The sequence below is a fragment of the Scardinius erythrophthalmus genome, assembly GCF_964197995.2.
Source record: "Scardinius erythrophthalmus genome assembly, chromosome: 9".
Classification (NCBI taxonomy): Eukaryota; Metazoa; Chordata; class Actinopteri; order Cypriniformes; family Leuciscidae; genus Scardinius; species Scardinius erythrophthalmus.
In genome coordinates, this window is record NC_138229.1 from 24794850 (window position 1) to 24811875 (window position 17026).

Here is a 17026-nt window from a genome sequence, read left to right on the forward strand (position 1 = left end):
CACCTGATATAAATATCCATCTAGGATGATTCAATCACAAGTTGGCAGCATTAAATACATGTGTACACAGGGCCTACATTAGATTTATTTTGTGAACACACCTCTGTTTCTCTGTAGGCCCTGAGATGCCTCTGGTAAATAACTTGGAGAAACAGGAGGATGTTGAGTATGGTGGCCTTTCGCCGGAGCACAGGGAATGCAATGGTTCCCGCAGCAGCAAGAACTGCAAGCACAAGGAGAAACGAGAGAGGATGGAGAAAGAGAGAGAGCGGGAGGAGCATCTAAAAATACACGAAGAGATTCAACAAGAGGAGATCCAGCCTGTGCACGATGGTAAGGATGCCAGTTGGTTTGTGCGTCATTTACAAATTTGAATTGAAAAAAACTTTCCAGGATAGATATTTCAAAAAGACTGCAAAATTGAAGTCTCAAAGAAACTTAATTATAAATTCAAAGGAATTTATATAACTGTACCATAAGTGAAGTTTTAACAGTCAAGGGTTACAAATTTACATTTTAAAATATATTAATATAGAAAACAGTTATTTTAAATTTGAATAATATTTCACAATATTGCTGTTTTTTACTGTATTTTTAATTAAATTCAGCTTTGCTGAGCTTAAGAGAGTTTTGAAAACAGTGAAAAATGTCCCCAACATTTTGAACGGTATAGTGTATATAGAATTGCAATTTCACTTAAAAATACAGTACAGAATTAATGGAATTAAATGTCATATACATATTTGATGACAACTCTCAGTTTGAACAGCACTTATTAATTAGAATGGAATGAACATAGGCTTAGAATTGGCGGACTAGATCTGCTATGTCATGCTGCATGACGGAAAGCTACTGCCGAAACATACACATAAATACGGTGAATAGAATGCAAGCTGCTGCAGGGAAATTAGGGAGAACCGCCTTGCAGATCTAGGCAGGTGCATGGTGCTGGGAAAGGTGGAGGGCTAGGAAATGATGCGCTGTACTGAGTTCGGTATGGAAATAAATAGGTTATGTAGATAGAGCAAACGATCGATTGGCCAAAGCGGTCCACTTTGAGTGAACCAATCAGCTGGTCATATTGAGTCACATGGAGTTTCATATGTATGTGTATATGTATATGTATTGTACACTATATATATTTTGCAGAACTTGTACTAATCATTTATTATTTATATGTAATTATGTTGAATTTCTTTGATTTGTGTTTCAGTAATTTCCTTTAACTGTCGTTCCAATTCAAATCTCAATGAATGCTTTGATCTTTAGAAAGTGTTTCTGTCTAAACTTGGTCTGTTTCTGTAGTACCTGTATATGAACCCAGACCTGTTATATTGTCAGTTATCTGTTTGGTTTAGTGTCCGTATGGGTATTTTCCCGCAGGAAATCCATTCTTTGAGCCAGAGCCGGAGGGTCTGTTAATAGGAGTGTCAGTGCAGGACTTGGTGAAGGTGTATTCTAGAAACTCAAGACCTGCAGTGGACTGTCTTAACATGAACTTCTATGAGGGCCAGATCACTTCTTTCCTGGGTCACAATGGGGCAGGAAAGACCACCACTTTGTGCGTCCTTACATTCTCTTTATCCTTTGATATCCTTTGATCTAGTTTGTGTCATCTTGGACTCATTTCTCATACATCTTGTACTGTTGCAGGTCCATATTGACCGGGTTGTTTCCGCCCACCTCTGGAACGGCTTACATATATGGGAGGGACATTCGTACAGAAATGGACACCATACGACAATCGTTGGGCATGTGTCCACAATACAACATCCTCTTCAACCAGTGAGCACCTGTTCTTTGCAAGTGGACATAATATTATAAATACTGCAGTCTGATAGGTATGTTTCGTTTTATTTCACTCAGTCTGACAGTAGAGGAGCATATTCTCTTCTACTCTCTGATGAAGGGACGTGAGCGCAAGGAGGCCGAGCAGGAGGTCGAGGACATGCTGGAGGACCTGGGATTACCTCATAAACGAGATGAGGAAGCACAGAACCTCTCTGGTGGGTCTTGATGCAAACCTGAGACAATAATCTGGTAATCTGTTATTAAGGGGGTTTTGAGTTTGTCCACTCAGGATCTGTGTTTTAGACAGATGCTTAAAAACTAGGGGAGACGGGGGGTACTGGAGAAAAGCTTCTTATTTGGAGCTAATCTGGGTTAGGGATAAAATTAAGCTTCTCCTATAGGGTAAACATGGAAATAATGTTGCCTTGGTGGCAAGTGTGTTTGTACACTATACTGTTCAAAAGTTTGGGGTCTTTTTTTTAATTTTTTTTTAAGAAATTAATACTTTTATTCAGCATAGATGAATTAACGATGCAAAAAAAGTGTCAGTAGAGACATTTCTAATGTCACAAAAGATTTATATTTTTAATAAATGCTGTTCTTTTGTTGAACAAGGAGTTTATAACAAACTGAGTTTTGCTTAAATCTTTCATCATCTTTCTCTTATAATAGATCACTCTTTAATCATTTACATGCACTAGACTAGACTAACTGGTGCTTGTCACAGCACTTATATATTGTTGCCTTTTTGTTGGTTTAATTGCTTCTATTGTTCTCCTCACGTGATTTCTCTTTATATCTCAGAACTGATACAGTACATCTCCCAATGTGACTTTATAAGTCACATTATTATATAACAATATAACATTATTTCTTATTTTTAACTTTATCTGTCATTTGCATGTTTTATTTTTTACTCTGAGGTGAAAAACATGGCTTGCTTTGCATAATGACTCTGCCAGTGTTTCAAATGCCAATGTTAATTCCTGAGACAATTCCTGGGTGTCATCTGGCCTTAATATCTCTGACAGTATCCACAGTATATGCAATTTTAAATGCATTTTTGCTTAAACATCAAGCACCAATATCTATAAAGTCAGTCTTTTAAACAATTTGTGTTTCGACTCTGTCTACAGGGGGTATGCAGAGGAAGCTGTCGGTGGCGATGGCTTTCGTAGGCGGTTCTAGAGTGGTGATATTGGATGAGCCAACGTCAGGAGTGGATCCATACGCCAGGCGCTCCATTTGGGACCTGCTACTCAAGTACCACACAGGTACTGCCACCTTCTGGCCAAAGATAATAATGCAGGATTAAGAAGACAATCACTGCAAGAGACTTTCATTTGTAGAGCTGCTCATGCAATAAGATACAAATCTTATCCTCCTGTTGTTAAATATCTGTATCATCTCTTTCTCTCTCTCATACACGTTCACTTCATCCAGGCCGCACAGTAATACTGTCCACTCATCACATGGACGAGGCAGACCTGTTAAGTGACAGAGTGGCCATTATCTCTAAAGGGAAATTGCACTGCAGTGGCTCTCCTCTCTTTCTGAAGAACTGCTTTGGAGTGGGTTTCTACCTCACGCTAGTGCGTCGCATGAAAGACCAGCGCAAGAAAGAGGTGAGACTTCTGTGACAGTTCACCATGTTGTTGATTAAATTCTTGTTTCATTTATTTTTATTTTGGATATCTCTTTTTATCACTCCATAATCAGAAAGTACTATTTTAGTAATAAAATGTTATATAAATCAAATCCCCTCTGTAAAAAACCTTCAGAGAATGAGACTAGAAGTGCTACTGAAGTGGAGATCTCATTTTGAGAAAACAGCCTTTAAAGATGTGTATTGTAATAGAAATCTACTGACTCAAATAGATAAAGTGTAATACAATAGACACTTTATTACGTATTTTGGATATTTTTTTTTTCATTAGTCTGAAAAAAAAAAGGCACAATATGGTAGCAAAATACCCCAAAATCGGTATTTTGACTGTGTCCAGTAAGTGTTTTTTGTCTGTGCTCTTCAGAATGAGTGTGACTGTGCGTCTGAGTGTTCCTGCTCCTGCTCCTCCTGCACTAGATATAAAGAGGAGAGTCAGGCACTACAGCCCGAGAGAATACTGGATGGTCAGTGGGCTAACAGATCAAAATATTCATTGATATAACAGCCTCATTTCTTCAAAAAGGAATCATTTTTTCATCTCTCTACACAGGGAATGTCGAGAGCATAACTACTCTGATTCATCACCATGTACCTGAGGCAAAGCTGATTGAAATGGTCGGTCAAGAGATGACCTATCTGCTCCCTAATAAGGGTTTTAAATATCGTGCGTACGCCAGCCTTTTCCGAGAACTGGAGGAAACTTTGGCTGACATGGGCCTCAGTAGCTTTGGCATATCTGACACATCACTAGAAGAGGTTGGACAACATTTGTTTCTGCATTATGCTTTAGCAACCATTACCATCAGTGATAACAGTCAACAGACTGCGTAATGTATAGCTACAGTTCTTGTGTTTCAATTTTCTGTATAATTTTAATATCCATTTTTGGATGTTATTTTATTTATATATATTTATATATATATATATATATATATATATATATATATATATATATATATATATATATATATAATACTAAAATCATATATATATATATATATATATATATAATACTAAAACAACACTGGTTGTTACTGTGCAAAATATATAGATAAGTGTGTCCTCACTTATGATTTAAGACACTGTGTTGTATATATTTAGATCTTTCTGAAAGTTACAGCAGATGGAGAGGCAGCCAACAGCTCTGTCACACCAGGTAAATATCCTCATATTACTTATATCAACAGCCATAATACCTATAATATATATCATTAAGTTAATTCAAGTCCTGTACTTTCCATAAACCATGGAATAGTTTATGATTGTCTTTTAAATCCCTGCTGTGTTTGACTGTGTCAAACTACCCCCTCAGAGCAATGGATGCTACAACAGAGGAAAAATAGTCTCTTGAGAGACAGAGAGACTACGAACAATGTTGAAGGTGAATCGAGATCCCAGATCTCAGCTGTGCTTAGCGCTCATGCTAAAAAGCTAACAGGGTGATATGAAGGGGTTGACTGAGGTGCTATGCTTAGTGTAGAGATAAAGCTTCTTGAGATACAGTAGCTCTTGGCAGACATCAGATCATCTTAGACCAATACGCATTTCCATGCTGCTCCATGCTGGTTTGTGCTGATTAGTGCTGGTCTAGCTGGCGAACCAGTCAATCATGCTGATTGATTGCCCGAAAATGGTTCTTGGTTAAGCTAGAAAACATATGGGGTCTTGCTTGTTAAAGCAACTAATGTGGTCTTGCTGGTTTAGAGGTTTGAGCTGGTCAGTTGTCTATGGTTAATTAGCCAGGTGAGGACAAACCAGCAGCCAAAACAGAATGTTGTTGAGCAGCTACACAGTTTATACAGCAGGTCTAATTAGATTATGCCTGTATCTGGTCTGGTTTACAGATACAAATGGTGTGGGGAACCCAGTAGAGTCTGACAACAGTGGTGGTAGAGCCTCCAAGCAGGTTAAAGGCTTTAGCCTGGTACTCAAGCAGTTCCACGCTCTTCTGGTCAAGAGATTTCACCATGCCACACGCAGCCACAAAGATTTCCTTGCACAGGTAAGGTGAAGTTTGCATGTGGACACAGTGTTATGAAAATTAGGAAATTTCACCCAAAAAGGATCATTCTGTGATCCGTTCCAAACCTCTTACTTTCTTTCTTCCATTGAACACAAAAGTACAATTTCTGAAAAATATTCTGGCCACTTATTTGATGCCATGTGTTTTTTCTAGAATAGACAACAAGCAGAGGTTTTCTTTACATCTTGCTTTTTTTTAGATTGTTTTGCCATCCAGTTTTGTCCTTATTGCTTTGGTCTTCACTATGATTGTCCCACCATTTGGAGAGTATCCCAGTCTGACCCTCACTCCATGGATGTACGGACCACAGTTGACCTTCATCAGGTGAGATCAGCTGTTTAGAGTCTAAGTGCGTTTTCACACCGGTAGGCAAGGGTTAAAATTGTTACGATGTTGTGATTTCTTCTTGGTTCAGTTCGCTTTCACAAGGCAACATTTCCAAATGGACAAAAATTAGTTAATATGAGTCAAGTGTGAGTAAAGTCTCCTCTCATTGGTCCGCGCGCACCTGTTTATGTTCCAGGATTCATCTCATAGCGGTCATTATATATTGCTTTATCATTTTAGCAAGGCTTTGTTTGTATTTTTATGCATTTTTGACAGTTGTTCTGAAATGTTTTTATTCGACCAAATTTTAATAAGGCATTTCACTTCGTCTTTGCTCCAGGTTAACCTGCGATTCTTTTTGAGAGGCATTAGCAAAACACACACTGCTGCTTTTCATGCAACGTACGTAATTACCCATCATATATTGTGATACAGCCTGGTTCGTCGGGTCGGATTGCTTTCTCACTACAAGCGAACAGCTCCTCAGTTGTTGCAATTGGGCTAAGACCACCTTGTTGATGCGATCCCGGACAGATTATTTTGGTCCGGATCGGAGCGCGATTGCCGTTTTCACATGCTTAAATGAACCGAACTAAGGGAGAAAATGCACCAGGTTCCAAAACAAACGCTCCAAATTAGCCAGGTGTGAAAACGCCCTAAGAATCTGTTTATGAAGTAATTTGTATGTTTTCATGGGAGATGAATTTCTCACCTGTCTTCTGTATCTCAGTAATGAGCAGCCATCGCATCCAAAAATGAAGCACTTCATGCAGACGTTGCTGAAGGACCCTGGCATGGGAACACGCTGTATGGCAAATCAGCCCTTGGAGTGAGTTTTTAAGTTTGGTCTGAAGGGGTTTTGAAACTACACTATGAGCATACTTTAATTATTTTGAGATTGACTCATGCACACCTATCCAGTTCTGATTTATGCGATTCTGATTTATGTGATTACTTCAATAAATACGGAGTTCTGTCATGAAACTCTAGATGGTGCAGGCTGATAAATCCTTAACTCAATCTGCCTGCAATCACATCATTCTCTATAGGGCACAGCTGATTGTTTCCTGCTCTATCAGTAGCAATGAGCTTTCTGCTCAACTTTCAAATACTTGGTCAGCATTTGTTGTAGCAGTTGCAGTGCTCTTTCAGAAACCCTCCATCTTCCCCAGCTCCACCTGTATAGATCTGCTACGAAAGGGTAATTCATGTATGCTATATTGCACAGCAGCAGCATGACTTACTTGCACACAACAGTCCCATGCTTGCTCTGCAGCAGCAGCAACAATTATCAACTGCAACAGCACTAACAGTAGAAGCATAGCAGATCTATTCCGCCAAGACCAAACATATCAACATTGTCATATCCATTACCATGCCAAACACTCCTAGAGTTGTCATGCCAGAAATATAATCTTTGAATGGAGTGTGACAAAATCTTCAGAGCGTGAGTTTTCTCCATAGATATATAATAATAATGTATAAACATTTCAGGGCTATGCATCTGTGCCACGATTCAATATCATTTTAAGTGAATTGATTAATTACCAAATTCAATTGAAAAGTTTGGGGTCAGTAAGATTGTTTATTTTTGTAACACTTTTGTTCAGCAGAGACGATTGAATTTTGGTTAAATTGATTGAAGTACCAATAAATACATTTATAATGTTATTAAAAAAAATCTATTGTAAATAAATACGGTTCTTTTTTACTTTTTTCTTTTAACAGTTTCCACAAAAATATTAAGGAGCTGTTAGCTGTTTTCAACATTGATAATAATAATAATAAATGTTTCTTGAGCAGCAATTCAGCATTTTAGAATGATTTCTGAAGAATTAGGTTATTAAAATAATACTATTTTGCAATAATTATACAGTTATACTTAGAATAGTATTATATTATATTATATTATATTATATTATATTATATTATATTATATTATATTATATTATATTATATTATATTATATTATATTATATTATATTATATTATATTATATCATGTGAATATGTGCTCACAGGAACCTCTTTACCTGTTTAAACACATCCTCTGATTGGGAAGTTCCTCCAGTGTCTCCTGAGGTCACGAACATCTTATTGAGTCCCGAGTGGAATACAAGAAACCCTTCCCCTTCCTGTGAGTGCAGCACTGATACAAAGCTCACCATGCTGCCGTTCTGTGCGGCTGGAGCTGGAGGACTCCCACCACGACAGGTCAGGATCACATGGAACTGAAATACTTTATCATAATTATAGATTATGAGTTTAGTGATGTTGTTTTTTTGTTTTATCTCATGTAGAGAAAAGAGCCAACAGGGGATATTTTGCTTGATATGACAAACAAAAACATCTCTGATTACTTAGTGAAGACTTACCCCAAGCTCATCAAGACCAGGTGAGCTGTTCTAAAAAAACTTCAGTGTGCTAGTAGTGTTAGTATTCATTTTAATTTGTGTAATGTCTGCTGTTTTCCTTATATGCAGCTTGAAGAGCAAATATTGGGTGAATGAACAAAGGTAAAGTTTCTGTCTTTTTTATTTAGTTGTATGGATGTTTGATGTGGTTGCCAATATAAAACAATCAAACAGTTGTCCAAAAACCCACACATCATAATCAAAGATTTCTTTCTGCTGAATGCCTCAAGATTTGACTTCATTTAGGCCAAAAACATAAGCTAGGGACTTAAAAAAAATGTTTGAGAAGATGACGTCCTTCAGTGTGACATTAATTATTTATTAATTAATTAATTTATAATATTATAAAATATTATAAAAATGCTTTTAAGCACCATTTTGCTAATTATTTTGTAATTATTATGCATTGATTTTTTTAAATGGCAATTTTTACTTTTTAATTTGTCTGGTAGAAGCAGCTTAAAATGGGTGACCAGTCACAGAACCAAATTAGACAATTTCCCTCATACATTTTGTTAAACTGTAAAATGTCTTAAATATTGATAATGAAAATGAATGGACATGTTATACAACATAAATTAGTGCTCGATTAAACCCATTCTTTCACAGGTACGGTGGACTCTCTGTTGGTGGACAACTACCGATCCTCGATGTGGATCCTGAGGAGATCCAGGATATTCTTTCCCAGCTTGGACGGATAATGAATATTACAGGGGTATGATATTGTGTTTTTCTACCCATAAGATTTTGATGAGAGGCATTTAAATATATTACTCTCTATTCTGCTCACACAACATATACACTGTTGAATGATTTCTTCTCCTTAGGGCCCATATTCAAAGTCAGCCATGAACGAATTCGGAACTTTTTTGCACTACATGGAGAGTGAGTACAATGTTAAGGTAAGCTAAACCCCATATTTAACAGTACAATGTCCCAAAATGTAAACTTTCCTTGTCAAGGACATTTTTCTACTGACTTTATTTTTCTCCTGGTTTCCTAACTTGTCACAGGTGTGGTATAATAACAAAGGCTGGCACGCCATGGTCTCCTTCATGAACATAGCAAACAACGCCATTCTCCGTGCTTACCTGCCGCCTCACGCCAACCCTTCAGAATACGGCATTACTGCCATCAACCACCCGCTCAACCTCACCAAAGAGCAGCTCTCAGAAGTCACTGTGTGAGTGTCAGATGTCACATTTGAAATGTTTACATCATCTGTCTTGGATGCTCAGCACTAAATACAGGTGTAAATGGGGTCCAAACTGTTGTGTTTTTACTAAAACAATAGATTTTAATCTTAAAAAAATCTTAAAATGGGGTTTTTAATGTTGTTTATATGTACATGTGGTGTTTTTATTATGCTTTAAGACAAACCTTGTTCAAATTCATAAGTCAGCACCATTGCTGAGTATTTTCTCCTTAAAACTGCAGTGAACCAAAGACAGTCTCAAGAACGTTATTACGTATTACTGTTGTTTTTGACGTCACAAACTACCTTGTAACCAATCAATCACATCAACATGTGATTGTCAACCAGTGGATCTCTGAGCTGGTGTGAGTGGAGGCTGGGCTAATTTGGATATTCATAAAACCATGTATACTAAATGAGGCATGGGTGTAGAGTTACATTCAAGCAATTTTAAGGCATGAAGAAATTTTTTTTTCAAGGAAAAACGTTTAAATATGTAGTTTTGGTGATCAAAGATGAGTTTTAAGGGATACAATTATTTACTACGGGGGGACTTTAAACTTTATGTGAAGAATCTGACGTTCAGTTAATAGTGATGTGTGAGTGATATACAGTACCGTTCAAAAGTTTGGGGTTGGACTTGGTACACTTTAATGATTTTGAAAGAAGTCTCATATTCTCGCCAAGACTGCATTTTTTTAAATTAAAAATACAGTAAACAATAGTTTCGTGGAATGTTTTACAATATAAAATATCTTTCTATTTTAAAATGTGATTTATTCCTGTGATTCAAAGTTGAATTTTCAGCATAATTACTCCAGTCTTCAGTGTCACATGATCCTTCAGAAATCATTATAATATTTGCTGCTCAAGAAACAATTATTATTATTATTATGAATGTTAAAAATGTTGTGCTGCTTAATTATTTTTGTGGAAACTGCTACATTTTTTCCAGCATTCCTCTATGAATAGAAAGAACAGCATTTGATTTTTTTTCTAACATTATAAATATTTTTACTGTCCCTTTTGATCAATTTAATTTATCCTTGAATCTTGAGCGGTAGTGTCATGAAATCAGAAACACAGACATCTGATACACATCATTTCAAGTATTTACATGCAAAAATTTAACTGTATGACTCTACTGTAAAAAGTGTAGTGTACTTTTGTGTAGTAAAAGGCTGTTTTTCCTTTCGGACAGTCTCGCCACATCAGTGGATGCAGTGGTGGCCATCTGCGTCATCTTTGCCATGTCCTTCGTCCCGGCCAGCTTCATCCTCTACCTCATTCAGGAACGTGTCACCAAGGCCAAACATCTGCAGTTTGTTAGTGGAGTCAGCCCTGTGGTCTACTGGATCGCCAACTTTTTCTGGGACATGGTGAGATTTATCAGCGTTGTGTGTTAACAAGGACAGTTCTGTAAAATGTCAATCATTAGTCATTGTGAAATGTTTGAGCTCATATCCCATGTGTTTGTTTGTGCCAGATGAACTACTCCCTCAGCACAGTGATGGTTGTGGCCATTTTCGTGGGTTTTGATAAGAGGTGCTACACATCACCCACAAATCTGCCAGCACTGGTCGCTCTGCTTTGTCTCTATGGGTCAGTCAGCGGCTTATGTATTCTGCCATTGACTTAAAGAAAATCAGCTAAGCACAACAGTGATTTTTCTTCCACTCTTCACTATGCAGGTGGTCAGTGACGCCCATGATGTACCCCATGTCCTACATGTTCAATGTCCCCAGCACGGCATACGTGTCCCTCTCCTGCATCAACCTTTTCATTGGTATCAACAGTAGTGCCATCACCTTCATCCTAGAGCTCTTTGAAAACAACAGGGTAAAATTACATTTTTTGTTGTTTGTTTTTTAAAACAAATGAAAAATGTACATTAAAGTAAAATGAAAATGTTTGCTTAAGAATCCATGTTTACTGGTTTCAGATTTTGAAGTAATTACTTGTGTTTTTTTTTCACAAACCCTACAGTCTCTAATAATGTTTAATGAGGTGTTGAAGAAGGTGTTACTGGTCTTCCCTCACTTCTGTCTCGGCCGAGGTCTCATAGATATGGCCATGAACCAGGCCGTGACTGATGTCTACGCCAGATTTGGTATGGTCTTCTATTAGCAAGAACTATTAATGTTTGATCAATTGTTGTGTAAAATCTGCCACCTCAAATGAAGCCTTTTAATGTCTGTTTAAACTGACAGTACGTTTCCCCTCAGATTTTTGACCCAACTTGATTTGAACGAAATTTCTAAAAATAATCATGTTTGTAGGTAAAAGTTATGTAGGTAAAATGCTGAAAACATTCCTTCACTCCACTAAATAGTATATTTTTTTAAAACAGTTGTGCTGCTTAATATTTTTGTGAAAACAGTGATCATTTTTTTTCAAGATTCTTTGATAGATAAAAAGTTGTAATTGGTGGCGTGCCAGTTTTAGCTGTTTTTACACACTCTAAATTATGTGTTCTCAAATGTGCTTGGACTTTTGTATTTTTTTGTAAGCCTGAGGAAGGTCGATTGACCGAAACGTTGCTCACTAAAATATTTGTGTGATTTTGCAAACTCAAGTAGTGTGAAGGATTTATATATTTTTAACAAATTAAAAGTTCAAAAGAATAGCATTTTTTTTAATTGTAGACTTTTACATTTTTTCAAAAAACCCATAAATGTATCCTTTCAGAATTAAGGAATTCATTTCTTTCTCAAAAACAAAAATCTTACTGACTCCCTTGTAAACAGCAGTGTATATATTAATAATACTAACACTGCTAATACAATGAACTACTAAGTAGTTTCTTTTGTCATGTTTTATCTCATCTATTGTAACAAATGAGCCAGATCTGCTACTGGCACCCCCTAAAAAAAAAAAAAAAAAAAAAGCCACTTTCCTTACTATAAACTATATCTTGGCACAGGGGAGGAGTATTCCATGGATCCGTTCAGATGGAACTTTGTGGGGAAGAATCTCGTCTGTATGGCTGTGGAGGGTTTCGTGTATTTCATCTTAAACCTGCTCATCCAGTACAATTTTTTCCTTGATCACTGGTGAGGGCAAAAAGACAAAACGATTCTGCTCAGTACAGACTTTTACTATACAACTGCCAAATAAAAATTAAAAGAAAAGTTAGCTTTAAAATTGGATCTTTTTAATATTTTGTGTTTACTGTAGCTGTTAGGAAAAAACCCTAGAACAGCAGATGATGGTAACTATTGTTTGTGTCGGTGAAATGTGCAGGGTGACAGACTATGCGAAGAGTCCTGTTAAAGATGAAGATGATGATGTAGCTCAGGAGAGAGAGCGCATTTACAAAGGAGGGAACAAGAATGACATCCTTCTAGTTCGAGACTTGTCAAAAGTAAGTGACCATGAGACAAAAAGCTTCCATTTTTTTATAATTTTTTGTAAACAATGTCAGTGTTGAATTTGTAGTGTTTTGAAGGGCCGTTATTGCCATGCTGAAATGTGCGGTCTAATCTTAGACATACAGGCGCAGAAAACGACCAGCAACGGACAGAATCTGTGTAGGAGTTCCAGCAGGGGAGGTATCACTGAAAAAAAATATGATTAGATTTGAGAATATGAACCATACTGCTGCTCTTTCAATTGAAATGAACGACTGAACAATGATACTCAACTTAAATTTTTCGTGCAGTGCTTTGGGCTTCTTGGTGTAAACGGTGCAGGTAAAACCACAACCTTTAAAATGCTAACCGGAGACACAGATGTGACATCAGGCGAGGCGTCAGTAGCTGGATACAGGTAATGTACAAATTATAAAGAGCCACTAAGTTGTGAACTTACATTGGATGTAAACGCTAATCATGAACTGCTTTTCTTCAGCATTCTTACCAACATACTGGATGTGCACCAGAACATGGGCTACTGTCCTCAGTTTGATGCCATAGATGAACTGCTGACGGGGAGGGAGCACCTGTACCTGTACGCTCGCCTCCGTGGGATCCCTGAATCTGAGATTAGCAGAGTGAGACTCCCACCCCTTACAGATCACATGACACACACCAGGACAAAAACATAGTACATGACACTTGAACACATACTTGAGTGAAAGTTTCCACATTTCACTGGACACATGTTAGGCTTTGTTGGCTGAAATTCTTAAAGCATTCTGATACAATCATCATGTATGACTGTATGTTTTCTGTAGGTGGCAGAATGGGGCGTTCAGAAGCTGGGTCTGTCTGAATATGCCGGAAACTGTGCTGGTACCTACAGCGGGGGCAACAAGAGGAAGCTGTCTACTGCTATCGCTATGATTGGCTGTCCTCCTTTAGTGCTCCTGGTATGTTTTTCCTAAGCATTCCCAGTGTCATTGCGCAAAACAAAACACTGGTGTAATGTAACCCTGTAAATGTGTGTAGGATGAGCCCACCACAGGAATGGACCCTCACTCCCGTCGGTTCCTGTGGACCGCCATTCTGAGTATCATCCGTGATGGGAGGGCAGTCGTTTTGACGTCACACAGGCAAGTATTTGTCAGGGTTTCCCAAACAGGATGTAATTGAATAATTAATGAAGTATACAGTCAGTCGCACTGTGTTTCAGAGTGAAGAGCATCATTGTTCATTTAATAGCTTATACCATGTTGAAAGTAAATCAGTAGCAATATGAGATATTTAATGTGAAATGAAATGTCACATCACAGTTCAAATCGTAGAATATCACAGTATAATTTTTTGTCATTGCCATGCAGCTATATATATATATATATATATATATATATATATATATATATATATATATATATATATATATACTGAAAAAGATATTCATGTCATGTTACCATTAACCAACATCAGAGAACAGTGAACATACAAATGTGTTGTTAAATTATTGAAATATATATTTACAATCTCAGAGGTACTTCAATCAATCACATGCATAGTTTTTTTAGTGACATGCTTTAGTGAAGTGTTTCTTTAAATAAATACTTATAATTAATATATTTATACAAAATATATATAATAAAAATCTATTTGAAAAAAAATAAAATAACTAAGTGTCCAAATATTATTTTAATGTATTAATCAATTATTCAAACAAAATTAAAATATTTTTACATTATTTGTTTGTTTGTTTGCATTTACAGTATGGAAGAGTGTGAAGCTCTTTGTACTCGTTTGGCCATCATGGTCAATGGGACATTTAAATGTCTGGGCACAATCCAGCATCTGAAATACAAGTGAGTATGTTATTTTGGAACGTTTAAAAAAAAAAAAAACCTCAAGGATGCCATGTCCATATTACCCCAAATCAGCTTAAATGGTTTTCCAGTGTTAAATGAGTCCTATTATGCTTTTTTACATTTTCAACCTCCTTTAGTGGGCAATTTTGCATGAAAAAAGTCTGCAAAGTTACAAAGCACAAAGTCCACAGGGAGTTATTCTCTATATCCGTAAGCAGTTTCTGAACTGCTGAAACTTCCGGGAATGTACACTTCACAATTGTGTAAATAATTCCCACCCAAGGCATACTCAAAAAAAGGGGGCGAGGCCTGGTTGAGTTGCATTAGTAGTGTGTTAAAACTCAAGGTTATGGTGAGGGGCGTGACATTTCAAAAACACACTAGAAGCAGTTGACCAATCACAACACTGGCTAGCCGACCAATCGGAGCACATTGCGCTTTTCGGAACAAGGGGCTTCACAGAGACCGTAACTAAATAGAACGTTACAGACTGGTAAGAGAGGTGCTGCAATGATGTTAAATATATGAACAATAAGGTGTTTTTTTGAACATTCAAGCATGAAATCCTATTCTAGGAGACCCCAAAAACTAAATCAGGAATTTGTAAAAGGGCATAATAGGTCCCCTTTAAATGTTCAACTTTTAATGCTGATATGCATACTTGATTTTATATGCATTGTGTGTATTGATTGTACTTGTGGACAGGTTTGGAGGTGGTTATGTAGTCACGATGAAGATCAAAGCTGCAAAAGCAGGCCTCACTCCTGACCTGGGCCCGGCCGAGTCCTTCATGGACAGCAGCTTCCCGGGATGTATACAGCGAGAGAAACACTACAACACTTTACAATATGAAATCGCCACCGCTTCACTGGCACGAATCTTCCAGCTGGTGCTGACCAACAAAGAGAGACTGAACATTGAGGACTACTCTGTGTCTCAGACCACATTAGACCAGGTGCGATTTGATAAAGCATCAAGCGACAAATCTCTTTCATGTCAGTCTATACCAGCTGCCCACAGCATTATTTTAGCATTTCACTTTCACCGCAGACAAGAAAAATGGCTTGATTCTGTAAAACTGACATGCTGTGCTTTAGGGACTTTTCATTAGAAATGAATTATTGGTTGAAATTCCCATTCAGAGATTGAATTCGATTTGCTCAGCTAATTCGATCTAACAGCTCATCTGTTTCACTGCCTTACAGGTGTTTGTGAGTTTTGCCAAGCAGCAGTCAGGAGAGGAAGATACTGTCCCACCTCATCTCAGAGCATCAGGATCAAGACGAGAGAAAAAGATCTCGCCACTACAAAGAGTAACGTCAAAAAACAGATAGAATGAACTCAGATGCTTCAAAGGGACAGTGATTAAGTGTTTCTAAAGTTCCCTAAAGCCTTTTATATATGTATTTATACACAAAACCAACTGCATCTATATTAAGTTAAAAAAATGACAGATTTTTTTATTATATTTAAAATGTTTGAACATCTGCCCTTAGTCCACAGCACTTTGAGCCAAAGGTCAATCTCCACCCAATGAAAGGAAACCTTCATTGATACAGTAATGCGGATGTATTGATGCAGGTCAGGCGAAGCAGATGTATAAAACTCTTGAAAATACTTTTCAGTTGTTGGACACTAAACTTACTTTAGGTTCCCATACAATCTGAAATGTTCATTATATTTATACATCTGTAAATATTAGTGTTGCAATTTTTCTTTGTTGTACAAATCTTTCAAATGCTGAATGAAAGAGCATCTGCTACAGCAGTGCCTGTGTACGCACTCACCAAAATGCTTCATTCTAATATAACTTTGATAATGCGTTGATTTTGTACTGGTTAAACCAACAGTATAAGCTTAAATAAATTTGAAATCTGTAATCAGAACCTGAAACGTATGCAGATTTGCAGCATTTCGAAAAAGTGACTTTTTATTGTTACTCTTTCTAGGGGTCAGCTGGCTGGCACTCTCTCTGAAACTCTTTATTTGGTTTGAGTTTTTTTATGCAGTGAATACACACTTATGGTATCTACCAACAGCCAAACCCTGAAAACCGTGAAAATCAGTGAGTAAATGTGTCTGTTTTGAAGAATAGAGAGTTTCAATTGTATTCATCAGTATACAATATAGTTTTAATATGCAATAATTCAACAGATGGTTTTCATTAACAATAAAAACCATTCTGTAAGATTGTTGTTTTACCATATCTTGAAAATACTGACACTTGAAAACTGACAATCACTTATTTCTGAGAAATAAAAATATTCAGTAACATTTTCTGTACTACAAAAACACTTCTGATACGTTCTGCAAAAATGTTTTAATGGAATACAAAAATGAATAATCAACAATAAAACAGGATCACACTGTACACCATGTTTTCTGCTTGATGGTCTGAA

The 17026-nt window shown here is 37.0% G+C and overlaps 1 protein-coding gene across 1 annotated transcript in view; it reads left to right on the forward strand.

Annotated features, from left to right (window-relative positions):
- The window catches only part of abca4b (ATP-binding cassette, sub-family A (ABC1), member 4b), a 51995-nt gene extending 34990 nt beyond the window's left edge, over positions 1-17005 (forward strand). The window contains exons 19-50 of the mRNA XM_081374350.1: positions 118-333; positions 1384-1561; positions 1654-1785; positions 1867-2006; positions 2928-3065; positions 3235-3416; positions 3822-3921; positions 4008-4213; positions 4559-4613; positions 5302-5459; positions 5680-5804; positions 6538-6636; positions 7828-8020; positions 8107-8201; positions 8290-8322; positions 8830-8935; positions 9048-9122; positions 9234-9403; positions 10617-10794; positions 10902-11017; positions 11107-11254; positions 11402-11525; positions 12339-12468; positions 12659-12779; positions 12904-12966; positions 13077-13183; positions 13265-13406; positions 13590-13724; positions 13804-13907; positions 14532-14624; positions 15333-15582; positions 15833-17005. Of these exons, the coding sequence (XP_081230476.1) occupies positions 118-333; positions 1384-1561; positions 1654-1785; positions 1867-2006; positions 2928-3065; positions 3235-3416; positions 3822-3921; positions 4008-4213; positions 4559-4613; positions 5302-5459; positions 5680-5804; positions 6538-6636; positions 7828-8020; positions 8107-8201; positions 8290-8322; positions 8830-8935; positions 9048-9122; positions 9234-9403; positions 10617-10794; positions 10902-11017; positions 11107-11254; positions 11402-11525; positions 12339-12468; positions 12659-12779; positions 12904-12966; positions 13077-13183; positions 13265-13406; positions 13590-13724; positions 13804-13907; positions 14532-14624; positions 15333-15582; positions 15833-15961 (4241 nt within the window). The 3' untranslated portion in view covers positions 15962-17005. The remainder of the gene's footprint in view (positions 1-117; positions 334-1383; positions 1562-1653; positions 1786-1866; positions 2007-2927; positions 3066-3234; positions 3417-3821; positions 3922-4007; positions 4214-4558; positions 4614-5301; positions 5460-5679; positions 5805-6537; positions 6637-7827; positions 8021-8106; positions 8202-8289; positions 8323-8829; positions 8936-9047; positions 9123-9233; positions 9404-10616; positions 10795-10901; positions 11018-11106; positions 11255-11401; positions 11526-12338; positions 12469-12658; positions 12780-12903; positions 12967-13076; positions 13184-13264; positions 13407-13589; positions 13725-13803; positions 13908-14531; positions 14625-15332; positions 15583-15832) is intronic.
- The last annotated feature ends 21 nt before the right edge of the window (positions 17006-17026 follow it).